We start from the raw sequence: 25,863 nt of genomic DNA on the forward strand, positions 1-25,863 counted from the left end.
CAGCAACATTGTTCCCTTGTTGTTATGGCAACAGCTGCTTCTCAGGATTCCGAAAAATGGCGGTCAATCCTCTTGCCAACCCAAAAGGGATAAAGCTTCTTTGTGAGCTTTGTCAAAAGCCTGCACTTATCCAATGCACCAAATGCAGACTCACTTACTATTGGTATGAATTTTATAGTTTTTACCAGTTTTCAAAGATTATTTAGATAGAAATGCAACAAAATTCATGTCAAAGCACATAATAACAACATTATTTAATAACATTGTTTATGATCATCAATCATTCAGTTGATGATGAGTGTCAAGTGGGTAATAACGGCAAGTTTCGGTTTATCAGTTTCATAATTATTATAAATCAATCCTTAGTTCGTTTTTTAACAAATACAATTAAATAGCTTTATTAGTTATTGGTGCAAACTCATATACACTGCGAAATTGGAAATGCACACCACTTTGTACACTACCAGGACAAAAGTGTTGCAACACCCTAATCAAAATGGCATCAAAAAATTTGAAGTTTTGTAAACTTTTAACTTAACGCTGAAATATTCCCCTCAAAAATAAGCATAATCATTCTAAACCAGGAATCAAATTCTTCGAAATTTATTGAGGATTTCGAAAAACTTAGAATTACAATATTAACGTAAGAAATTTTACAGTTATAAGAAAAAATATCTGCAGTGGTAAATTCAAGATATTGACAAGATAAGGAGCGAGTAGTTGCGATAAAACTTCGTGTAACTGGTCTCTCGACGCTAAAGATTTTGCAACTTTTTATAGAAAATGATAGCAAAATAGTGAAAGTTTAGGAAACAACAAATGAAGTTATTAGCTCTGACTCTTTTAGCCTCGAAATTCTCCAATAAAACTTGGATAATTTTTTTGGTACATTTAGGCCTATATAAATTAGTAAATCATGAACTAGCGACGTGTGAGTTAATGCAGTGAAACATGTCAAAATAATGCATAACAGTTTCTTTGGTGGAATCAAATTAATGCTAGGAAAATGAGGAAGGCAGTTTTTATCATAAAAAGCAATACATCCCCGTTACAAGGCCATTTTTATTCAAATTTACCTGAAAATCTGCAAACTCTATGTCCTTCCTCGGCCATCACAAAGACCTAACCCTAAAATAAGCTAATATTTCTTGTTGCCAATGAAAATGATCTGATTTGAAATCCACAAGGTTCTCTAAGATCCAAACAAGAACTAACTTAGAGAGTTTATGGAGAACGAAGGAGAATCCCAGTGCCTTTCATCAGCAAATTTTGTGCATCAATTCCAATGCAATTTTCCGCACTTATCAGAGCCAGAAGCATCTCCACAAAATATCTGTTTAATTAAAAGTTACTTGAATTGCTGATTTAAAATTTTGATAAAAGAAAATGGAATATTCGAATTAACGCTTCATTGGATCTGCAATTTTATTTGCGTGCCATTGGCTGATTAAACAATAGCTTAATCAGACAACAACAAAAGTTATTGCGTGATCCGCCATTAATCGCCTTCGCAGGTGTTGCAATACTTTTGTCCTGGTAGTGTATTTGGACAAAAGTATTTGGACGATCGCCTCATAGCAAATGTGGTTAACCCTTTGCTCAAAACACAACATAGAAAACCGGTGGAACAAAACAAGATTGCTGGTTGAGATTTTCAATTGCAATTGTATTTAATAAATTATAAAAAAAGACAGACAAGTACCATTTGTTTTATTTTATATTTTGTCGGATGATCTCCAGGTATCTGGCAGGGGCCATTTGCATTGGAACTCAATGCAATATTTTTGTAACGAAATATCTTCGGATACAAGAGGAAATCTCAAGAAAATACTAAAAAAGTATATTTTTGGTCTTAGAAGATTTCATTTCTTTGATTTTTTTATAGTAACTAGTTGTTTTCAATTACACCAAGGCTTTGACATTAAGGGGTTCGTTAATTGAAAGACCATGATGTTATTATTTTTGAAAGGAAATGACTCACTAGACCCAAATATTTTATTGCTTCTCATTCTCTTTCTGGTCACTTTTGTGTTTTTGGCATTGAAACTAAAACATTGACATTTTCCATTTCTCCCTGACATTTTGTTACTTTTCTATCATAAAAAGGTAGGAAATAAGTTAAATTTGTTAGGAATAAAAGGTTTGCATGCAGATGTGCGTACCTGAAATGACTTTCCATGCACAACATCTTGTCTAGAATTGATGTTATACTCTGCCAGTTTGCATACTGTATCAGCTTCCAGCCATGCCCATGTCATATCTTTGTTGAAGCTCTACTTTTTTTAAAATAATTGATTAAGTGTATAAAGGATGTTGTTTTAAAAAAGAACCAATCCATGCCAAAGGGGTTGGTCTTAAGAAACTTTTCCTGAAGGTGTAGCCCTTAGATGTTACCCTGTGGAAGTCAGGACAGAATAGGCCTGCTCTTTGACTGCATCAGATAAAATTGATGATATCTCAAAATGTAATAAAATCATTAAATTTTACACTATAGAAAGTTGATTAAGGACAGCTATTAATATTTTTGCTTTTCTACAAAAACTTTTTTAGTCACCTGAATAGGCTTTAAAAATAGAGGTAGTCTATCAGCAATACAATAACAACAATAAAATAGTGAGGTTTACTGGACATATTACCATATTTAACATTCTTAAAAGGTATTATATATAATATTAAAACAATATTGTGGGGGTTTTCTGTCATTTTCATACCTATGGGATGATATTTTCACTGCTCCTAAAGCAGAAGCTTCTGCCATTTGGTCTTTTTTCTACAGAAACATATCGAAATGACTCTTTATTTATAGTAGAACAAAATTTTGGGGTGCTTTATAACCTGATAAACGCTTCATGCTCAAATCACCTGTTTTTTATGCAAAATCTATTTTCTGAGCAGTTCATTTTAAGTCCCTTCTTCAGCACCCCACTAATAATTTAGTCTATTTATAAGCTAATTTTTACAGGAAGAATGAAGTTTAGATGTTATCACAAACAAATCACAGATGATAACAAATCACTGATAAATTTGCTGCATTTTAGGGAAAAATTCAAGTTAGTTTGACCAAGCAGCAATTGAAAAACAAATTTTGGAAATCGCTAAATTTTCCAAACCTACATGGTGTGGTCTGTTAAATGGCAAAATGTTGGCTGTCCTCATTTCCCTAAGAACAATAGGCATAACTACTGTGAGCCCCTAGCACCCTCCCCATGTTCCAGTCAGATTTTTCTGGGAACCCATGCCTGGGAACATCATAATTTCCTGTTTAACAGACTTCCCAATGCAAAGTTTAAGGAATGCAGACTAGATAGTGCAGACTACTGCATACTTTGTCATGGTGCATTCCCTGAAGCAAGTTTCAATTTTGAAAACAAGTGACTTTTTTAAAAGATGGGAAATTGTTTGGTCTGCAGAGGGGTTCGAGGCCAGTAGCAGATCTATAATTTTTTCCTAAGTTGCACATTGATGGAAGGTGAAATTGGCTGGGAGCATAGCTCCAGGTAATATTTTCATCTGCCACATACTCTTATTCTTTGGAAGAGCCCATTTGAGTAAACACCCATTGCAGACATAGACACACCTTTTGCAGGATCCATCACCATCAATGGAATTAATACCTACTTCCAATTTTTCTTTCACTCATTTTTACACAATTAACTCATTCTCCTACAGTGCATCCAATGTCATCTGCTGAAGAATATTGACACAAAATAAAAGAAAAACCCTTCATCTTTGAAAATAAATGCTTGTTTTTTTAAAAATTATAACGACCATGTTTCTACCATTTTGTGAATTAAAAACTGCACCAATAGGCTGCTGGAGAAGATTTGACAATGTTTACAATAAAAAAACCTTGGCGCTGATAGTTCAAAATCTACTGAGGAGACAAAGGCCCTTTAAAGCAGTCTCGTTTTCTCGTTTCAGAGAAATCTTGAAATCAAGCACTAAGTCATAGGCTAATTTTATCATTGATTTAAAGAAATTAGTCAACTTGAGTTCATGTCATGACTATAATATTTTGATTTCGAACCATTGGCTGGAAAATACACACATACATACAATATAATTTTTTCATAAAATAGACAAAAACTATGACATAAAACAATGACTGGAATGCAACTCTACAAACGTTATTTGTGCATTACAATGCAAACGCTGTTTAACCAACAAACACAGGAAGTGCCAATACATCGGACAAACAAGCAGGCCACTGAAAAACAGATTTGACAAAAACCAACGAGAAATTGTCAACAAAAATGTAGATAATTCTAGTATTGCATTCTACTTTTGCAGCCCAGAACATACTATCAATGACCTTACTATCACACCAAACTAGAGAGTGTTCGACGAGCTAAAGAGCAATACCTCATTGGCTTGGCAAACACTCTCACACCGAACCGCATAAAAGATACACTGACCGTTAACCTTGGCAGCAACATACCATCATCACTCACATCATCATTTTCTCTACCAACCAAATATTATGGATTTATAACTATTATACTTACTCTAAATATTTTCATTATCATTGTCTTTATTCAGAAATCATTAACATCAGCAATTTTAGGTATTTTCCGGAGTTGTGGTATAAAATTGCATGACTTTTGTTCAATTGATTGCATTCAACATTTTAAATTTCGAATTTCTTTGAAATTTAGTTTTGGCCACTTTTTAAAAATACAGCGTGTATAGTGTCAGATAGATATTCATTAATCACAAAGTAAAAAAGTCACTTAAAAAGGTAATCATATTTCGAATTGAACTTCAAGTCTTTGCTTGTTTAGGGTGAGCTGTCCCAACAGCTATCTTTATTATCTCAATTGATATAAAAAATTCACCTTTGTGGAAAATTATCTTATAGCGGCGCGGAACATCAGAATATCGACTGGATAGGAATTCACGAGAAGGTTTGTCAATTGCTTATTCCTTTGCGTACACCAATACCGTTTGCCAGTGGCTCAGAAGAGGAAAGGAAACATCGAAAAGAACAACAGAAAGTTCGGCAGGTGAGCAGCTCATAATACCACCACTCCATAACACAATCATTTATCAATAGGCCTTTGGTACCTCCAATTTTAATATAGCACTGAAAAGCAGAAGCATAGCACACTTAAGTACTCTGACATACTTCTGAAAATCTCAAAATATGACCGTTGGATGATTACCGGAGGGAAGCAGCAACTTATATTCAGACTTGGGTCGAAGAAAACGTCAGAGAAAGATTGATGCGCTCGATTGGTTTAATTTTTTGAGCTATTTGCGACCGCTAACCTATAACCTTGATTTGCGACCACTAACCTATAACCTTGATTTGCGACCGCTAACCTATAACCTTGATTTGCGACCGCTAACCTATAACCTTGATTTGCGACCGCTAACCTATAACCTTGATTTGCGACCGCTTACCTATAACCTTGATTTGCGACCGCTAACCTATAACCTTGATTTGCGACCGCTAACCTATAACCTTGATTCGCGACCGCTAACCTATAACCTTGAAATGTACAGCAGCGTTGTAACGGGGCGAAAGGGGATTAAAACATTTTTAAAACACGGCGAAGGTTTTGCTTTGGCCGTGTTGGTGTTCCAACAAACATTTATTTGTACGAGAATTTCCCCAAACACCACAGAGGCATTTTACAGGCATGTCTAAATTCTGTTACACAAGCTCTAGTTACTAAGTTCTACGTAAATTCACTGCTACAGTCCTTGCCAAAATTGGAGGAAAACCTGAACCAAATTATCACATTTGTCCAGTAGATGTAAATTTAATTCTTTTGTAGTATTCTTATGTTCTTTTGTGTATTTTTATGTAATGGGTGGGTCGGGGGAGGGGTTCTGAATGCTTGGGAAGTCGTGGTAGGGGCCACACACTCGATAATAACTCCTTAAGTGAGGCCTGGGACAAAATTTTGATAGCATTGTTTAATTCGCATCCAATTATGTGTGTCGGTTGGTGGCCCTCAGGTGCGGCTTTGCGGGCGGGTGGTGCCTCTTTCCAGATTCACCTGGTAGTTTTTTTTCTTTCTATGTTAATTTGCCACGGGGTTGTCATGGTCTGTTGCTCCCCGTGGTATCAACTATTTGTTTTAATAATATCAATTTTCCATTTTCCACTCTATTTTGATTATTTCAATACTTACTTAAGCAAAAATTATATATTTCAAAGTAGTAAATTGATTTAAAATCGTGTGCCTCTATTTCCCCTGCAGAAACAAATGATTGAACTAACAAGGACAGTTGGACAAAAGCTGTTGTTCGAAGGAAAATATGAATACGCTATTCCAGCGGCGATGCAGTCACTGAAGTTCTCCATTGATGTTTATGGCTTAGCAAGCATTGAGCTTGTTCCATCATACTTGATTCTTGGCGAAGCATGCATAGGTATAAACCATCCATGCCATCCATACAGTATAGCGCGTTAGGTTTACAGGATCCTTAAATGGATCTGCAGGACCTTTAAACGGATCTGCAGAATCCTGCTGGCGTTTGGTTATTGTCCAAGTTATTATTCTCTGGCCCATTAGCCTTCCTCTTTTACATTGCTCGTATTTCTTTCTAACCTTTGATATGATACGTTTTCGGTACGCTACTCTAGCGGAACGTCCATTTATTTTTTTCTTACAATCAAGCTTATTTTCTTCTCAGAATACTAGTATAAAAATGTAAACTTAAAAGTTCTGTGACAATGTTAAAGACAATTATTTATTGGCTATCAGTCTGGAATCGTAACTTTAAGCGCGGGTTGTTCCTGTATTGTGATTTAAGTGTGTATGTTGTTCTTTATATAAAGATTCCTTCGCTGCCAATTTCCCCAATTTTATTTAATTTTAAGTCCTTGAAAGGATAATTAGTTGAAAATTTACAAGTAGAGAAATCTTTCTAATCCAAGACATCAAAATCTGCTTTTTCGACTGAAGCCACCAGGACATAAATGAGCACCCAAAACTGATAATAATTAAACAACGCTACGAGAAACTCTGTTTAATCTGTTCCTATTTATTGGATAAGTAGTATCTATTTCTTCCCCTAGAAGCCATACACGATTTATCAATTTTAAACACCAGTATCCCAAACCGTTACTGTGCTATATTCTCCATTTCCTTGTTGGTGAGCTGCTTTGGTTATTTACCAAGTCTCTGTGGCTTTCCTTCATTAACCATTTATGGCTTTTGCAATTCAAGGACCACTCATACATCGCTAGATAACATTCGTAGCTTTGGTTACTCATCTCTCAGTCCAGTCACTTTGTTTTTTCTTTATTCATGTACCAGCTAGAACCCTTTAGTCGAGTGATAATTGTCCATAGAAGCTAATCTGTTTGGCATAGATCATTAAGACATTGTAAACAAATTTTGCCCTTTAAAAATGTAAGAGCCAGGGTCTGACTGGAACCTGACATTATCATTGACCATTCAAATTCCATAAATGATACTTTTAAGTATTTAAGGTAACCTTTTTTGTCCTGCTGGTTTCAAATCAGCGATAGTTGATAGAATTTCTTGGTCAGACCGGCTAAACTAGATAACACTGTTTGATACATTGACACCTAAAATCTAGCCAAGATACGCAATCTTCACCAGCATTTGCCATTCTAATAGCCTCTAAACAAATTTGATTCTCTTTAAGAAGCATGGAAGGTACAATATTTAAGGCATTCACCTGAAAAAGCGTCACAGCTAGCTTTCTTTGCCGAAAACAATGCCTTGATGGACAGAAACTAAAATATCTAATACCATTTGTCAATCTTCTTAGGATAGTAGATTCTGCTTTTATGAAGTATAAACATGGTATGAGCCGAAAGACAGCGAGAAAAGTAGTTATAAAGATAGTAAGAAAATGCCTATTAAGTGAAAGAAATCACAAGGGAGTATTGTTTGGGTTAGGGGCATTTCCCCTCCCATATAGTCTTTAAACAGATAACATTGGTACTACACGATTCAGTTCAAACGCTTTTTAAGTGATAAGGCAATTTTTTTATAGGTCTGGGGCGGCTTCCGCAAGCAGAAGAATATCTTTCACAAGCACAATGGACTGTGCTTAAGACACCGACCTGCAGCAATGCCATCAAATCTCGCCTTTACAGAAACATTGGTTTGTTGTATGCAACACAAGGCAATTCTAAAGAGGCCCTCAGACAATTCGCAGACGATGTTAGTACTCAAACCAATCATTACCACTCATTTGTTCTTATTTTTTTCCTTAGTGTTAGCAAAGCACGTCATTTTTATTCGCCAGTATTATTTCATTTATTCAATGTTCTTCTCAGTTTTTGAACATCGATAAATAAACAATACACATCAAAGCTAGCCAAGACAATTTTTTCTCTCTCATGGAAACTAGCAACTTCTTTTTGCAAACACGAAGGCCTTTGCACGGTATATTCATTACATATTTTTTTGAAGATGCATCTCACGTACATTGCTCTTTATGTTTGGCATGACCTTCTCTACTTCGTGTATTTTGTAGATATACCATTCATCATTGGAGTTTGGGACAAACAATATTAGTACTTCTGGTGGATATTTTCACATGGCAAACGTGTTTTTCAGACAAAATAAACTTGATGTCGCGTTTTCTCTCTACTCCCAGGTACCCAAATTACAAGTTTATGTATTGTATCATACATCATTTATTAATTACAAACATTGCTATAGATTAAGCTATGAAAACTTCAAATATTTCTCTCTATTTCATTTTGACACCATTGTACCATTGTATAATTTCAATCGCATTCATAACTTCTCAGTTTAAACACCTTCCTGTTATAACTAGCTGTGGTTTTCTAGATTAGAAATCTACCCATGCTTGTCGTTTGAGAGTTAATCCCTCCCTTATATTGTGACTTGAGAGAATCATTTTTCTTTTTCAAACACCCTTAATTTTCTAAATGTAGAATCGTTACATATTGGTCGTTTAAGAATCTATCCCTCTCTTTCATTGAGACAAAACCGACTCGTTTATACCAGTCCTTGTTTTAAGCAAACTTAGTTTACTACATTTTTACCTTTCTTTGCTGTTGATTTTTTTTATTGATTTCACAGGTTACAGAAATCTGGTTTGATCATTTGAATAATCTTGTTGATCAGCGAATTCAGGAGCCGCCTCCTCCGTCTGGTATTGGGCCTGCTCAAATTGCCAGCGAGAAAGTCGAATTTGATCATCTAGGTAAATTGGTATAGGAAACCTTTTCAAGTACAGATAAGCCTCTGTCAGTCTTGTTCAAGTTGTCTATTTTAAGGAAAATAATTTATTGCGGGTTTTATTGCATTAGCGGTTTTTTTCTTTGAACCTTTGAAGCTAACCACTATTTGAAACTATTCATAAAGTTTATCAAACCGTTTTTAAATCAGGGGGTGCACTCTCTTTGATGTGCTCAGCTACTGAGAGCCCACTTCCGCAAAAAAATTATCTTGCACAGTTTTATAGGATAAATCCTCATTTGTATTTATTTGATTGGTATCGTTGCAAGAAATCATTTAAGCTCGATATAGTCATGACTTTTCTATTCTGGGTAATTTATTATTTTATTTTTGATATTTAATTTTGTATGTCCGCCCTTTTTAACAACATCTGTTATACAAAACCATTGCAATCACCTAGCAGCATTTTGATATTTTTAACTGTACCTTGTCCTTTCTAGCTAATGAATTTTCTACTTTATTTAGATGAGGCACAAGAAGCAGAGGTGGTACAAGTTCTGGGTGCCATCTTGGAGCTGAGGGAGAATCAGGCCGTTCAAACGCCGAGTACTATGTGCAGCATATATTTTACTACAGCGATGATGCATCTGGTGCTGAATAACTTCGAGAAGGTACGTCTAAGTGCTGCTTACTTGTTCTTAAATTTGCAGGCTAACCAGAATATGTTTTTCTCTTTGACTGACACTGGAATAGCTGTGAAAAGTATATTGCGATGAGAAAATTATTGTAGATGTTATTTCAGCTTTTTGACTTTTCCAATTATTTTTAACCTGTGCTAGTCGCAGTGCCATTTAGATTGATTTTGTTGTTCATTAAAATCCAACAATATTCTTGATTTATCTTTGCACCGCTGACCTGCGCTTGAAATGAATCTCTTGTTAACACCCAATAAAACACTAGATATCTATCGTTCGTTTTTATTTCTAATTGATTAATTTCCAGGCACGAATTTTTGGAACAAAAGCGCTCGAATCTTCTCAAGCGGGTGTCACAATCGAAGAATCAATGAAAAACAGAATAGAAGAATTTTTGAAAGCAGTAGATCGTTTGTTGTAGTTTTTGTCTTCATCCTTATTGATGTAAATATATATTTATCACATGCCCTTCGTTTTGTGACTTTTTTGAAATTATTTACTGGGTTGGGAGGTGTGTTATTGAAATCGATCGTCAACAACGTGAATTTGGAATCAAGGCTACTTCAGGTGTTTCTGACCGGTGACTGAAAAGAATGCTTCAGATTGACTAGCCATTTAATTAGCAATTGTATTTCGCTGCATCAAGCCACCAGCGTTTCCTTGGCTGTTCCCTCATATCCTGACCTAGCACATTGAGTTCAAACTAAATTTTCTCACTTGTGGTTTTGTCTTTTAAAAATTGCCGTGTCATCCATGAGCCATAAAATCAGGTGTTGAATCAAAACAGTTCTAGGAAAATAAGTTTTGAGAATATGAAAACATAGAATCGGCAGATTACTTCTTTGAAGGTATCGTCAAACTTTTTTGATTTTATCGAAGATCCTGTCAAGCCAGAAATGTGAAGAAACACTTGCTTTAAAGCTTTAAAGCAATATCTCGTCGCAGAGGGGGATTTATAAGCAAAGATGAAACATACTATCCTACCCCGCCGAAAGAACACTACTCCGCCGAAAAAACACTACCCCGTCTAGCAAACACTATCGAGACATGCCCTTTGACAATTTAGACAAAATTTTAAATTCTTTAATGAATCGTTATGTCCAGCCCAGTTTGAAAGTTTATCAAGCCCAGAGTCGTTATTAGAAGCACTTATTTCCAAAAAAATTTAAAATCTACAAAATGATAGCGAAACTTTAAAAAGTTGCTTAATCTTCTATTTTAGTTTACATATTGATTATCTTTTATTGCTAAACTATACTTTATGTATTTCTCTTCGCCACCATAGGTTATTCTAAAACTTTGCAAAACCTTTCCCATTTCATGTAAACGTTAAAATAGATAAAACCTTTGCACCTATTGTTGAATGAATGCTTCAATATTGCCTCGGCTTTTCCTCCGGTCACAATCTATTTTAGATGCAGTTTCTATAGAACACCATATTTGAAAAGTTGCTCTTGTCGCTAACCATGGTGGCTGCCTTTATTATCTCCTTTCACAATCGAAATGTTTTGCACCACCCCCCCCCCCCTCCCCTCCCTACGTTCGGATACATTTCACCGGCACTGACAACTGGTTGATTTATCAGCATTGCATACCAAAAAAATATTAATCACATTAATTTTTTCCCAAAAATATTTGTTTTTATTTGAAATAGAAACAAATATGAAAATAAAAGATGGCTCGAAGGATTTACTTTTTCAATGCGGGCAAACGAACAGGTGCACGAAAGAAAGAGACGGGAAAGTTCGAGGAAAAAATTAAATGGTATGAAAGGAGGGAGGGAATGGGTCATGAAACTGTTATGTTTGTGGAAACAAAGCCAAATAAAGATTTAGCAATAACATGAAGAAGTGTACTAAAAGAAGCCGAACTGAAAATTAGATTGGTTGATAACGCAGGAATATCATGGAAAAAACATGGGCAAAATCTGCTCTATTCCGAAAAAAAACAACGTGCAATCAACAATAATGTAAGGTATGCCAACTAGACTCAGGTATTAAGTTGCCAAATGAAATGTCAAGGGTGCATCAGCAAAGGAAACGATGATGGTTTGTTAATTGGTGAAACGGCGAGAAGCACAGGAGAAAGAATAAAGGAATATTCAACGAAGTATGGGGAAAACTTCAATTTTCTATAAACATTTACAAGAAAAACACGACGGTAAAAGACAAAAAAATACAATTAAAATTACTTTCGTCTTGTGGCAATGATGTGATGCTAAGAAAGGTAGCAGAGAGCATATTCATTAAAGAACTAGGCCCAAAATGAGATATGAGAAAAGAATGGGGAAATTCAAATTCTCTACGCTACAAACGAAGAAAGTTTGACGCAACAAATATATCGAATTTAAGCCTAATGAACTTAGGAAGAACGTAAATTTGTCGAAGGGCTGCGAAAATTCTAAGACCAAATTATGAATGTATGTGTTTGCTTTTAATTATGGTTCTAATCTCAGTAAAAGTACCAATTAACCTAACTATGATCCTATAATCCTTCAATCATTTCTGAGTGCAATCATTTCTGATTTCAATCATTATCCTACAGTCATACAATATTTGCAATGATTCAATCATCACTAACAATGGTGCAATCATTTATGATTGCTGTCAAGAGCTTATAATCACACAGTAATTTATTATAAAATTACAAAATCCTACAATCCTAAAATCATACATGTAATCGCATCAATCACAACATCATACAATCATACAATCATTTCTTATTGCATTCACTGTCTATCAACTTTACAATCATTTATGTTTGCAATAACAATCACTGTGTTGAAATTATGCAAAAAGCGAAACGCATGAACTATATGTTTTAATCAAAACGATTAGAACATAAACAATGTAAAAATTCTTCCATAATAACTGCCATAATCAATACAGATAAGTTCTCATTTACAGCTTTGCTCGGTGCGTTAAAGATGAAGAAATTTTTATCAAGGTATCTTCTACAAATCCTTCAAGAACAGCCAAAAGGCTTTCAATGCAAAGAAATCTTCAACCGAAGAATATACATCTGAAAAATTGTCCTCGCCACTTGATCCATTTTTATGGACAACTTCGTTAAATTATCCATAGTACTTAGACTTGCTCTGCGTTTCATAGCAAAAGAATACATTTCCTGCATACTGGCTCTTGCAGCATGGGTATTGAGATCCTACGAATTGATACAAACATGATTTGCAAAGTTTATATGCACCAAGTTTATCTTTGAAATAAGTGCAAAAAATGCCCTGTTCTCGAATAAAGGATCCTTTCTACATTTTTTGTCATATCGGTCTTTTATGTTTCTTTTCCGGCCTTAAGTATCAATGTGATTAGAGAGATTTATCCAGGAACCAAAAGATCAAATAACTTTTGTTACAGAAATCTGAGTACTAAATGGCCGAATGTATCCCAGTGTAACCATAGAGGTGTAACCACAGGTGCTTTTAGTGTCTTGCTGACAACAAGATCTTGTTTTGCCTCATGTTAAATTTGCTGAAGAATCCTCATCAATGTCTATTTGAACCAAACAGTTTGTCAGCCGGATGCCACAAGCAAGACTGTCTTTGGTACTTATATTTGTTACAGCTTCACTGAGTGCATGCTTAACAACTGCAAGTTTGTTTACAATCTCATGGAGGCTTCATTTATCGAAGCAATCAGGCGCGATTTCTTATGGCTTGCACAAAAAATGCTCTGGTACCTCATGTGAGCACTACTCAAAGCATATGCCTGCTGCTGGTAAGTTGAATTTTCAAGATTATTTTTCACATAACACTTTTCTTGTAGAAGTCTCAAAGTTTTTTTTGCAAACCAAATGGCCCAGTTTGCTTTATCAAATTATAGTCGAAGCAACCTAAGGAAGCAGTTTTGTTAAGCCGTGAAGTGCACAGAATAATAATAGCCACGCCACGGAGAAGATTTCCACTTTTGGTTGACATTGTGTGTTTCATATCTGAGTGAATTTTCAATAGTTTTAACTAAATTTGCACACATTGATGTCTTTTACTGTGTCCTTTCAGACTATAACGCAAAATTTGTTAAGTTCTCAATGCAAACTTTTTATCACGCCATACTAGCCATTCTATTGATAGGCAACCTTGATTTCTTAACTAAGTGGTATATCAAGAAGCCTGATCTGCTCTTGAATTGCCACCAAGATTTCCACAGATAAAGAGGAAATGGTGCTTGTTTGTTCTAGGTAAATTGGAACTTGTTCACTGGCTAATGATCACTTCCCTCCTTCCACTTGCTACTGTGGTTATTCATATGACCTGCATTTACATGTTTGTCCGAGAAATGGTGCACCATCGAATCAAATGGTACATTTCGTTCCAAGCAGCCTCTGGTAAGAAGTCCCTCTTACTCCCGTTCATTTAATCGTATCTTATTGAGCTGATCTGATCGCCTATCGGACACTGTAGTATAAGACAATAGGTATTTGTTCAAGGCCTTTAGGTGTTTGGGCCTTGAGTTTTCTGTATCAGTTTACACTTTAAGTTAATTGGAGTTTATTAGAATTTTGATTGCTAGAACTAATGAACTGCAAGAAAACAAAAGTAAAAGATAAAAAAAGATTAAAGGAAAATAAATATTAAGCCAATAACAATTAATAATAAAGACAGTGAGCTATTTTTTGTTTTTATTGTATAGTAAGGTCTTAGTACAAAAGGAGGGGGGTCTAACTCTTTACGCTTAAAGACAATAAATGTCTCCTGTCGTTCGTTCTTTTGGTTGATAGAGCAAAGTTATTGCTTTTGCCAATGCTGGGTACCCTTTTTAAAGAAGCTACATAAGATCGATGTAGAGTTGCTTTTTTATGTCAAACATAAATTTTACATATTTTGTTTTATGGCAGTCGTGGAAGTTATGAAAATAAGGGACCTGCATCAGCTTTAATATTCTTAAACCAAGTCAAATTTATAGTAATCCATTAGCAAGCTTCAAGTAGCCGTATTGCAAAATTATGCAAAAATCCATATTTAGCTGGTTTTTCACATTAAGAGACATTTTAAAATGTTCTTTCCGCTCGTGCGTTCAATATTGAAAATTTAGGAATAAATCTTTATGTTATGATGATGTCATCATTTTGCGACTCAATTGCTCAAGTCTGGCCCAAGTAACATAGTAGCCAATATGTCATGGCCAACAGTACAAAGAGCATGTTTGAAACAATTAACCTTTTGCGCACATTGTGCATTATATGAATACTTATTCCGTACAAATCAAAAAGCTTCCTAACTGTTGCCAACAGTGATGCTTGTACGTTCTATTCCAGTGATGTTGCAATTATGGATTGAAAATATTACTTTAAATCAACATTTTGTTATGGATAAAAAATTTACATTGATTAGCAAGAAGCCCTAAAAACCATGGGGCCTTAGGCCATGGCTTAGTTGGCCTTCGTGTTAATGCGGCCTTGAATCAAAAGCAGAAAAGGAGCGCTCATTCGGAAAATCGTAATCTCATTCAGATGCACAAAACGAAAAGACGAAAGCAAAGCAGTAAGCAAAGCATCTTTCGTAAGAAAGCACATTTCGTCTCAGTAATCTTGGTAAGCAAAGCATATTTCGTCTCAGTAATCTTGGTAAGCAAAGCATATTTCGTACTTCTACGAGTGCAGCATAAACACTAAGTTTGGAGACGAACTTGATCTCTGGTTTTCCCGTATCTAAATTCATCATGGCCAACTATTAAGATTTCCCTCGTGAAGTCATATTGCTTTTCAACTCTTTGCAAATGTTAGAGCTAAAATACTTTGCTATTGAATCGCATTGAGACTTCACGTTAAAAATCTCTTGATGCACCCTGACTTATTTCCAATAATCAAATACCTTTCTCATTTCCTGCAGGAATTCTACAGTTCATTGGCCTTATCACATTCTCCACTCAACGCAAAATCTTGGGCAGTGACTATAGTTACTCGTTTTATTTTGTTGCAATATCTGTCGTTTTGAATGTAACTTGTTCCCTTATAGCTATCTGGGCAATTAGAAAAACGGCAGTTTCACCTGCCTGATTTCAAACAGTTGCATTTTTGCCCGTCACAGCTTTTAGTCTGTTCATATTCCTTTCAGGGCATTTTCTAATCATCGACACTTCTTATTCATCTATGTATGATAAATCTAAAAGGCCGTTCTTCTTTATTTTGCATACCCTGCTTATTTGATGGCTTGAAAGCTAATAAAACATTTCCACAGATGTAATAAAGTCTGCAAAATATTCTTTTATAACAAGGTCAAATTTTGCTTCATTCGTATTCAATAAAAAATGAATTGAATAAACCTGTTACCAGATCCCTGAATCTAGGAAAGATTAAAAATTAATTGCCTTGTAGAGTAAGCGCTCTAAGATGGAATTGTAACTTCCTTATAAGGAATATGAAGATGTCTTCAATTTTATCTGCCAAACTTTATAGCAACGTACGAGCTAGCAGTAATTTTCATTATCTTTGCCATTCTTAAACACTTGTTTTTATAGTTCTCGGTACCACTTAGACGACGCTGCCAAACACTATAGCAACGTACGAGCTAGCAGTAATTTTCATTATCTTTGCCATTCTTATCTCTGCCCGCCCCTTAGCGCGTAGAACTGGGCGCTGCTTAGGTGCAACACCGAGTCCGCTGTTAAGTTGCAAAGCTTAATTTGATTATCAACTGTTAAACTACTTTATCTTTAGGCATCTATATAAATTTGCTTTGGAAACGTTTTTGTTATACCCTAATGCAATTTCAGTATTCTGGATTTGAGTCGATTAAGGACTTTAAGTTGAAGACAGTTTTTGTTGTCTCTTCACTAATTGAATTCATTATCTAAAGCAAATCATGGCAGTTGTGCAGATACTGGGGGAGAGAGTTGGGGGAAGAGAGGTGGGGATGCTGCAAGGACAGGAGCCTCTCGTAATTTCATCATTTCCATTAAAAAGTTATTTTTATCTGAAAGTTACGAAGTTTTTCCTAAAGCCGGTAGAGCAAATAAAGGCAAGAAAGTTGAATCTATTAGCCGACCTCATGTCATAGCTTTATGCCCAAGTGTCCTTTCTTTTCTGGGGAAATGTTCAAGTGACTTGCTATTGAAGATTCAGAATATTTTTATATATATATGAAAATCAGAGAATTTTCTAGATAACAAAAGCTGCACCAAAAATCGGCTTTACTTTTGAATAGATAAGTGAAGTAAAAAGATTTACTAGCACGTTTAACGCCAACGTCCCCCGTATTTTGGTAAAGGTTGCATAATCAGCTCAGGAGCAGGTGTTAGAATTTGTTTCCCGTGTCATAGCAGAAGGACGCTGCAATGTTGATGGTCAGGTTTCATTCTCTGTTTTCATCTATTTTTCGTTATATGACGTGTCACTAGCAACTCTTGGTGAATCGGAAAACCAAAAGAAGAAATTTCACGATGAAGGTATGGTGCATTCTTTAAAGTTAGGAAAGAAACATGAATTTATGAATTTGAATCAATACTCTCATAATTTATTCTTATTGTCATTCAACATTTTTCATTTTCGCAATTAAGCTCGACCAGGCAAGCATATTTTTTCAAGAAAAATGTTGAAAATTGTGATATACTCGATTGCCAAGCCTCTGAAAACTAAGCTTTGAATGGTAGACATTTTGCAAATGGTGGATGATTTTCGAAACATAGCAGCTAGTTTTGCGGCAAATGGCAATACATAATCTTTCTCTTGAACAATTCTTCTTTTCTTTTGCAAGATTTTCCTGATCGTGCAGTGCTTCATTTTGGTTTGTTGCATAGGGAATCTGCAAGGAACAATCATTTATAACCAAATAAGTAAGTTTTAATTGGAAATTGTTTCCATTGATCAAGAAGTTTTGCAGTGTTGAGTTAGCTTAGTAACTATATCTCCTTAGAGTAATGTTTGTCATTTTTGTAACATTGTAGTTAGGAATGGAAAATGAATTTTGAAATTTACTGTAGGTATTTAAACTCATTTCACAGACAATAAAGATGGATAAAGTTATTGCTTAGTACTTGACTGCGGTTCAGTAAGAACAAATTGCTATTAGCACTGGAAAAACGAAAAATTCGAATGACTCTTTAACATCGTTTTCCCGTTCCGTTTGCTACTTTTCCTAAAAACTAATGCAAAGAAAAATAATATTTCCATAAGACTAAATGCTGTAGATAGAAAATTGTAGCTCAAGACATTCAAGAACAAAAACGCACAAAAACAGCGTGTTAACTGGTGCTTCAATTTAGTCGGCGAAAGCTGCTGAGAAAGAAAAGCAATTCATGTGAATAAAGCTAATAAATGCATAGACGGATGTTATTAACTGTGTTTGTCTTTGCCACAAAATGGATAAGCTAGATTAAAATTCCTTACATGGAGTAAATGCTGGAATATCATTCCCTGCAAATAATAGTAAACATTAGCAGTAAAGCATTACCTCACAGAGATCGATTGCCTGCCAGCCACGCAAAGAAAGTTTCAAAACATGATTTTTTATAATTTAATTTAAGTCTTTAGTTGGCCTATAAACATAATTTAAGAAGGTGATCAGACAGAAATGCTTCATTTGATAAAATTTAACCATTTCTTCTTATTATATCCCTTCTTCAATGCTAGTTTAAGGATACTGGACATGCATTAAGGATAGTGCAGATGTTCATTGCAGATAAAGAACAATCATTTATAGAAACAGGCGTATGTAAACGGTGTAGCCATTTTATGCTCTTGTAGCCATATTTTATCTAAATTAGAATGTTTCTTAAAGCCAAGCCAATGAATAACTTTTCTGTAGGAAAGCCATTTCATATATTATAAAATCGGTTTCAGTGTGGCGGTGGTGGCGTGTTTCAGTTCTGATTTCTTTTAAAGTGCAATAGAGAAGAGACGGAACTTAGTTCTGATTTTGGCGATGATAAAGTAAAAATGTTCAACTAGAATAATTGATTACATCAGAAATCACCTTTTTTATATTATAACTACTTCCAAATAGTATGTTACCTCATTTTAAATCATTCCTTTAATGCAGGGTAGAATTACCGAAACCAAATAATTAGGCGAACATATGGTCGATAACCGTGAGAAAGGCCAATAAAGACGAGCTAAATTAAAATACCATGTTAACTGCGTGAGTTTCTTTCCTTTCTATGAATATTCTTCAAACTCAAGGCAATTGCCTGGAGCTATTATGAATACTTGCTTTGATCTTAAGAATTACCTAAGCGTGTAATACTTATTCTAAGAATTACCTTATTCTAGTCACGTTAAGATGGATTATCAATGGTGATGTCAACCGGCATTTCTGCCTAACTGCAGAATCGATGTCCATGTCTAAAGACAAGAAGCTGCAATCGTACATTGGAGACTGTTGCCAATTTCCGAAATGGATCTGGAGAGCAAATGGGGAAATTTGGGATGTTGATAATGAAGTTTGTCTTGGTGAAAGTGATGTTGATACTGATGTGAAATTTAAAGACGTCTGTAAGTCAATTAATAATTTCTTTTGATTCAACTGTGCAGCTTAAATAAATTTGGTGAGTCACATCCACATCTTGGGCGCCATTTACAAGGTTGCTAATGCTCAAATTAAATCATGACAGAAATTGCCAATCAACCGCCAAAATTTAATCTAAAAAGTTGATTTAATAAACTCGAAATGACCATTTTGAAAGTAAAGGCCTAGCCAAATCAACAAATGTAGCAATTATAGAAACAAATTCAGTGAACAATTTTATATTTAAAGCGGGTGGAGTTTAGCGACAATGATATATTTAGGCAGTCCGTATGATCTTATGCGCACTCCAGCTGTCAGTGCATCAGATTTAGAGATATCTTAGTGGCATTTTGCATTGTATCTGTGCTTACGGGTCGTCTTGCGGTTTGGTTTCAATCTGTGGGTTCTGGTAATACCCCTGTGGCAGTCCTTGGCAAAATTTTCTTTGAGCAACAGCTGGCTCTTCTATCATCTTGCGTTGCCTAGTAACGCTGCCACATGACGCAGACCAAGATCCCCATCCAGCCCAGAAACATTTCACGTACTTGCACCATGCTGTAAAAAGGGGAGCGGGGCAGACCAAATTCGATTTCTTGCAAGCCGTAAGCTCTGTGCTTTTTCCATTATTAGAAAGAGTCGTCATTTAATCATTTTTCGCTGGCATTTCGCAAGGGTTTTTCGGTTTGTGATACGCTACACATTTGCTGCAATGCGGCGTTAAAGAGATACTCTCGACTTTGAAAAAATTTCAGCAGGTCCTGTTTACGCTGAACTAGAGCCCGTTGGCTTACTACAACTGTTTCAAACAGCCTAATCAGTTCCTCTTCTGAATCTGCTTCATTTTCTAATGTATTATGCGGTGCAAAAGTTTTTAATACTGGGATTCTTTATACTGGGAGATCAAATAGGGCGATAAAACAAAATCTCGCCTCAAATCTCTTTTCATTGGTTCCAAATCGTTGATTAAACTGTCGATTGTTACTTTATGGTTTCAATGCAAGTTGGCCATAAAATGGTAAGCGCCGTCATAGATGTTTAGTCTAGCATCCAACAATTCGATAATTGTTTCTATTTTTATAATGTCATTTCATAAAATGTTAAAATAAACATAAAAATTATTTTGAACTAAGTGACTGGCTCGTTCAAGATACACATGATAAAGACTACATAATTCCCTTTCTGAAAAACGCAAGCAGAAGACCGGTATAGTTGTCCAATCAGTGCTGCGTGCCTAAAGAAAAATTAACATTGGAGTCCAAGAGATGAAACTTGGTAATTTTTCTTTAGGCATGCAGAACTGATTGGACAACTATACCGGTCTTGTGCTTGCGTTTTCTTGATTGGCCTATTTCGATCCACAACTGGCTATAAATTCCCTTTCTGTTGTACAACTAGTCACATCAGATCGTGTAGTTGAAGCCAATGTGATCATGAGCAGCCTCAGTCCAGAAGTTATCTGGAAAGATTTTTAACGAATATCCCAATAATCCAGCTATAATAATAGATAATAATAAGACCCCGTTTTCACAATGCCGGATGAATTTTATCCGCATAAAACTTGTTCAGATTGATTTGCGTTTACACTGTGTCCTCTCGTTTACACTGTGCCGGATAACTGCAGTCACATGATCTAAATCATGCACAGAGCGCCCGAAACAAAGTCATCACTAGGCAAGAAAATTAAAGAACAATTCTCGCCAAAACTCCATCGTTAAAAGACTTTTCATTTTCTCTTCAGGATGATCTGCTTCTCTTTCAGACGAAATCTGAAGATATGCTAAAAACAAATTAGGCCTAGTTAGTTTTAATAATTCGTGCTCTGAAACGAAGTGACGCTAAAATAGCAAAGAAAGGAGGAAATGCTGACAAGGATGCCCATTTTACGTAGACTGACGAAGATACGAAGTCGTATTTATTGACTACAAAGCAGCCAAGATGGCGAAAGGTCTTGATTGGGAGAGAGTCAAAACTAAATAGGATGAAACAGCCAAACGTTTTCTTGCAAGATACGAAGTGGATAAAATTTATCCAGATAAAACCGTTTAAATTGTGCCACATAGCTATCCGAACTAATTTAATCCACTCTCCTAGGTGAACTAATTTTGTTCGGATAGCCGCTCTCAAATTCGTGCGGGTGGTGTGAGTTGAGTGTAAACGCGACGCCTATCTGAACTATTTTTGATGCGGATAAAATTTTACCGGCACAGTGAAAACGGGGTCTAGATCAAACTTTAATACAGAATAATCTATCAGTGTAAAAATGCACTGTTATCGCTAGAGTCCTTTTCCTGAAGGTAAGTGAAAAGTAAAATCTTACAAAACAGTAGAATAATTAAAGATAGAGTTTAAGTCTATTTATAATGTTCTGCTAATGCTTTCCTGAAAATAGCTCTATGTTACGCTCCTGACTTCAGGAGGTTAAAACACACAATTCTGCAGTGATTTTAAAATTTCAAAGTAACATCTGAAGTATGCCATAAAAGGATCTTTTTATTAGACACTTGAAGTCTAGAATGACATCTTAATTAGTATCAGAGAACTTCCTACCTTGCCCAGATTGTGAAAACATCAAAAAAGCATTTAATGAGGTGAAACCCATTTAAAAACACAACTCCCTAAAGAAGCAGCAACGATTTTTAGCCAATAGTGTATTGTTTTTGTTTATTTATAATATGAATTAACACAATTGCAAATAAATAATAAATAAAATAATAAAAGAGTAAATCCCATGTATCCCTCTCTAAGTGACCATGTTTCTCTCGATTTGTTTGAGAAATGGTTTTACCTGGATGATCTTTTTAACATTCGATCTTGCTTTCTTTTCAACTTGTTTACCTTCTTTTCACGTTATTACCTAATTCGTTCCATTATCGATCAATTTTAGCAACAGCATGTGCCAAATTAAATCTTACTCCTGATGGTAGGCTGTTAAAGAAAATGAATGCAAATCATTGTGTGTTGAGAGACGGCGATGATCATAGATATCAAACGTGTCCTTCTTCATCAAGTGACTATGTGACAGGTATCTACAAACTTTATCATAATATCCCTAAGCATATTTCAAGGATCTCAAGAGCATCTTTAAGATTTTTGTCTGGTAGGGAAAAACATCTAAAAGGACCCATCTAATGGGAACGTTTTTAGAGAAAAATAACGCTAGGGTGAAAGTCCATTATGGTGTGGCAAAGAATGGATTTAATTCTGTTTTGATTTTGTTCCAAGGTGCCCTTCTACCGCCCAAGAAGCAAAGACGTGCATGAAAACTACGATATTGTATCTATAGAACGGCTGATAACGATACGTCAAGATATGACTTGCTCAGGCTTTGCTTTTTACCTTTTTGCTCTTTCCGCTTCTTTCCACTAGTCTCTGTATATTAAAACATTAGTCCATTAGTCCTATTTCAAACCCGCTGTAAAGGATGCACAAGCATTTTCAGCTAATTTAGAAGCATGTCAAGGATAAGTTAATTGCGAGTTATTTCAGATGGAAGGAGAGGTTTGCTTATAGAACAAAAGCCACCGCGACATTGTGAAGATAGCTAATATATGAAGGGTAAGATCATGTATTTATGCGTAACAAATATTTACGCGGTACGTTTTGCCGCCGGGTGAGATGGCGAAAAGAGGTTCACAAGAAAAGCTTTTCTTGTGAAAAGTCAAAATTTCTATCAATAGATTTTTAATAACAACTCACTTTAGAACTTTGGAGAAAAGGAAGCTGATTAAGTTCCAACAAAATCTGAAGTCGGAAAAAGAATTTGCAAGTGAATAAAACAATGGTTTTGGTTATGCAAGTGTAGAGGCTGTTGTGGCTTGTGAAGCTTTATCGATGTCAAGAGATGAACAACTGAAGGCTTTGGAAAGAACACGTCTTTTACTTTGGCCTAGAGGGTATCACCTAGAAGAATTTTTGGTTCTACTTCCTTGCCCGCAATCTTTGAGAGAGTTGTGAAAGGATTTATGAAAAAAGCACCAGAAAGAGAGCATTGGCGACAATTTCCCTACAAATTCACTCTTGCAACTCTCTGTCCAATTGGGCTCATAGCATCAAATAAGTGTAGCAATAACACAATTATATCGTGCTTTAATTTTTTTTTTTAGTTACTTCGTGTGGAACTTCAGTGGGTGAGTTTCTTAAATGTTTTATTGGCTTCCAGCTTTTTAAAATTTTTAACGTAAGGACTCAAAAGCAACCAAAACATCATCAAAATCATAATCATTTGAAAAGTTTCTAAACCAAAGAAATCTCCTGGCTTGAAATACTTCGTAAAATGTTTCATGAATCAACACTTCGGAATTATACATGTTGAAGACTTGATAACACGAAAATAGCTTATAAAAATATTTAATGCGACAAAAAATTTATCCGAGTGCATTTTGACATGAGTGGCGAAGTGTTGACGTGGAATCCACAAAATTGCTTTCATTATAGTACAGCGCTTACATTTTGTAATATGCAACGAGTTAACGGTAGTGTTTACGCAAGCTGAGTTTAGCGACCGCTGATTGGTTAAAAGAATGGTATCAATCAAACGCGCTATTTTGATTCGTATCTGGATACAATTTGCCCGCGTATCTTTGGTTTATACTTCATAGTTTTATACTCTATCGTTTATACGTCAAAATCACAGGTTTATGTTCTGTGGAATGTCACACGAGAGTACTTAAGTACGGAATTCGCTTTTCTGGGGTATGTTTTTTTATTTCAAGTCATGTAACAAAGTTTACAATCTAAATGAAATTCGAGAATGCGTCAGTTGTAATCAAAATTGTACCGTACAAATTATAGTCACAACTTTTATTTCCTAGCGAATTCTGTCAATCAGTGGTTCATGACAATGTTCAATTCTATATCTTACTGCTGGACATTTGATTCATTTGGTGAGGGGAAAAAAGCCTACGGAATACAGGAAGCAAACTGCTGCAACCAGTACAGGTTTATATCAAAATCAAATGGAGATGTGCGAGTAATGTCTGCTGGCCAAGGTGGAGAGTTATGTCTTCAGGTTGACGGAATGCCAAGTAAGCAGGCTAGCTCTATCGATGGCAAAAATGTGAAGTTGGAAACAAGTGAGTGATGATTTTATTATTGGTACTATAGGTATTTAGAGATCAGGATTTCAAATCCCAGCACTAATCGTTTTACGGATATTTTATGGAAATATATCTTATACATATTTAGAGGTTGAAGTATCATGTGCAATGGTGTAAAGTGTGGATAAAGGAATGTCTCTCCTTTTTTTGGCACTTTAATTTTGATGAAATATTGGAGTATTTTCTTTGAATAGCGTATAGAAGAACAACAGAAATGGAATAAATAGGAGCATCAATGATTTAGAAACTATAGAAAATCATTGTTACAACAACCCTTCTATAATAGAAATTTTTCATTTTGAATTCCATTTAAAGCTACCATTACAAATCTATCTATTACATAGGTGATTTGTAACTGGCTTGCCTGTTTTCAGAAAATAAAACTAGTACAATTGATAAGAAGAAAACATCAAGGAAAAACGTAATAAAATTCAAAACTCATAAATATTAAAAACGTAGTAGCTCTGGGTTAGTTTAAGTTTTGTTTTCACAGCAGAATATGTAATTTGTGGTACGAATAATATGCTTGAATGTTTGGGGATGAGATAACGTTTCTGTTGATGATCAATGGACAAAGAGTCACACATTTCGATGAATGAGCTGCAGGAGCTGCCAAAAATACCAAGTGAACTGATGGAAAGATTGACAAACGAAACTGACTAAAACTGACGTTTTAAGTCTGATGTGAGGGTGGCGTATATCTCTGTCTTAGCATAGCTGTTGAGATTGGTAATAATGGAAACATTTCATTTTCAATTCAACTTAAGATACAACTACAAATCTCACTATTACAAGGCAATTTGCAATTGGCTAGCCTGGTTTTACAAGAAAAACTATAACAATCGTAAGGTAAAAGGAAAAACTGAGAAAAATAAAACAACCAAAGTTAAAAAGAATGTAATTCCGGATTTGTCCATGGCTTATTTTTGCAACAAAACATGTAGTACGTAGTACGGGTGGCAATGTTGGAAAGTTTAGAAATGAGATACCGTTTGTTGCTGATCGATGGAGAGAGAGAGTCACACATATGATAATAATAATGGAAACCTTTCATTTTCAATTCAACTTAAAATACAACTAAAAATCTCACTATTACAAGGTAATTTGCAATTGGCTAGCCTGGTTTTTAAAGAGAAAAACTATTGCAAAAGTAAGTAAAAAAGGTCATGAATGATATCATAAAAATTCATGATTACTTAAATAGAAGTAAGGCTGGATTTGTCCATGGTTTGTTTCTGCAGCAGAAAATATTATACCACCTGTACGAACAGAAACCATAAAATTTGGGGGATGAGATAATGATTATCAATGGCTTTGAATGTAAAGGCAGCAAGTGTGTTCCACTAATTAGGCTAATTAGTGGTAATTAATCAGTGGTAAATCAGTGGTGTTCCATCTATGTTCTGACGTTTTAAACTCTGAAGAGTGTCAGACGAAAAGCTTTAGTTTACTAAATGTTTGCTTTTTTCAAAGCTATT

The 25,863-nt window shown here is 35.3% G+C and overlaps 2 protein-coding genes across 4 annotated transcripts in view; both read left to right on the top strand.

Moving 5' to 3' along the window:
* The first annotated feature begins 4 nt into the window (after positions 1 to 4).
* On the top strand, positions 5 to 10,307 carry LOC135688447 (zinc finger MYND domain-containing protein 12). The gene is made up of 8 exons (XM_065205298.2): positions 5 to 163; positions 4,859 to 5,003; positions 6,210 to 6,381; positions 7,981 to 8,150; positions 8,467 to 8,589; positions 9,042 to 9,165; positions 9,666 to 9,811; positions 10,143 to 10,307. Exons 1-8 carry the CDS (start codon positions 57 to 59, stop codon positions 10,254 to 10,256), a joined length of 1,101 nt encoding a protein of 366 aa, XP_065061370.1. The 5' UTR covers positions 5 to 56; the 3' UTR covers positions 10,257 to 10,307.
* A 2,286-nt stretch (positions 10,308 to 12,593) lies between these two features.
* Positions 12,594 to 25,863, top strand: part of LOC135688444 (uncharacterized) — a 29,373-nt gene continuing 16,103 nt past the window's right edge. The window contains exons 1-8 of one of the 3 annotated variants that reach the window (XM_065205293.2): positions 12,594 to 13,566; positions 14,027 to 14,173; positions 15,678 to 17,232; positions 17,541 to 17,619; positions 19,055 to 19,276; positions 22,174 to 22,311; positions 23,393 to 23,416; positions 24,101 to 24,361. In XM_065205293.2, the coding sequence (XP_065061365.2) occupies positions 17,227 to 17,232; positions 17,541 to 17,619; positions 19,055 to 19,276; positions 22,174 to 22,311; positions 23,393 to 23,416; positions 24,101 to 24,361 (730 nt within the window). In that variant the 5' untranslated portion in view covers positions 12,594 to 13,566; positions 14,027 to 14,173; positions 15,678 to 17,226. Of the gene's footprint in view, positions 13,567 to 14,026; positions 14,174 to 15,677; positions 17,233 to 17,540; positions 17,620 to 18,824; positions 18,924 to 19,054; positions 19,277 to 22,173; positions 22,312 to 23,392; positions 23,417 to 24,100; positions 24,362 to 25,863 lie in introns of those variants that run through there. The other 2 variants (XM_089113922.1, XM_089113923.1) reach the window with 2 other exon arrangements.

The sequence above is a fragment of the Rhopilema esculentum genome, chromosome 19 (genome assembly GCF_057945365.1).
Source record: "Rhopilema esculentum isolate cy_ngs chromosome 19, ASM5794536v1, whole genome shotgun sequence".
NCBI lineage: Eukaryota > Metazoa > Cnidaria > Scyphozoa > Rhizostomeae > Rhizostomatidae > Rhopilema > Rhopilema esculentum.

Coding starts and splice junctions, on each gene's coding strand:
- LOC135688447 (XM_065205298.2), top strand. CDS start 57: ATGGCGGTCAATCCTCTTGCCAACCCAAAAGGGATAAAGCTTCTTTGT. Junction 5,004..6,209: donor AACAACAGAAAGTTCGGCAG/GTGAGCAGCTCA, acceptor TTTCCCCTGCAG/AAACAAATGATTGAACTAAC. Junction 9,812..10,142: donor TGCTGAATAACTTCGAGAAG/GTACGTCTAAGT, acceptor ATTAATTTCCAG/GCACGAATTTTTGGAACAAA.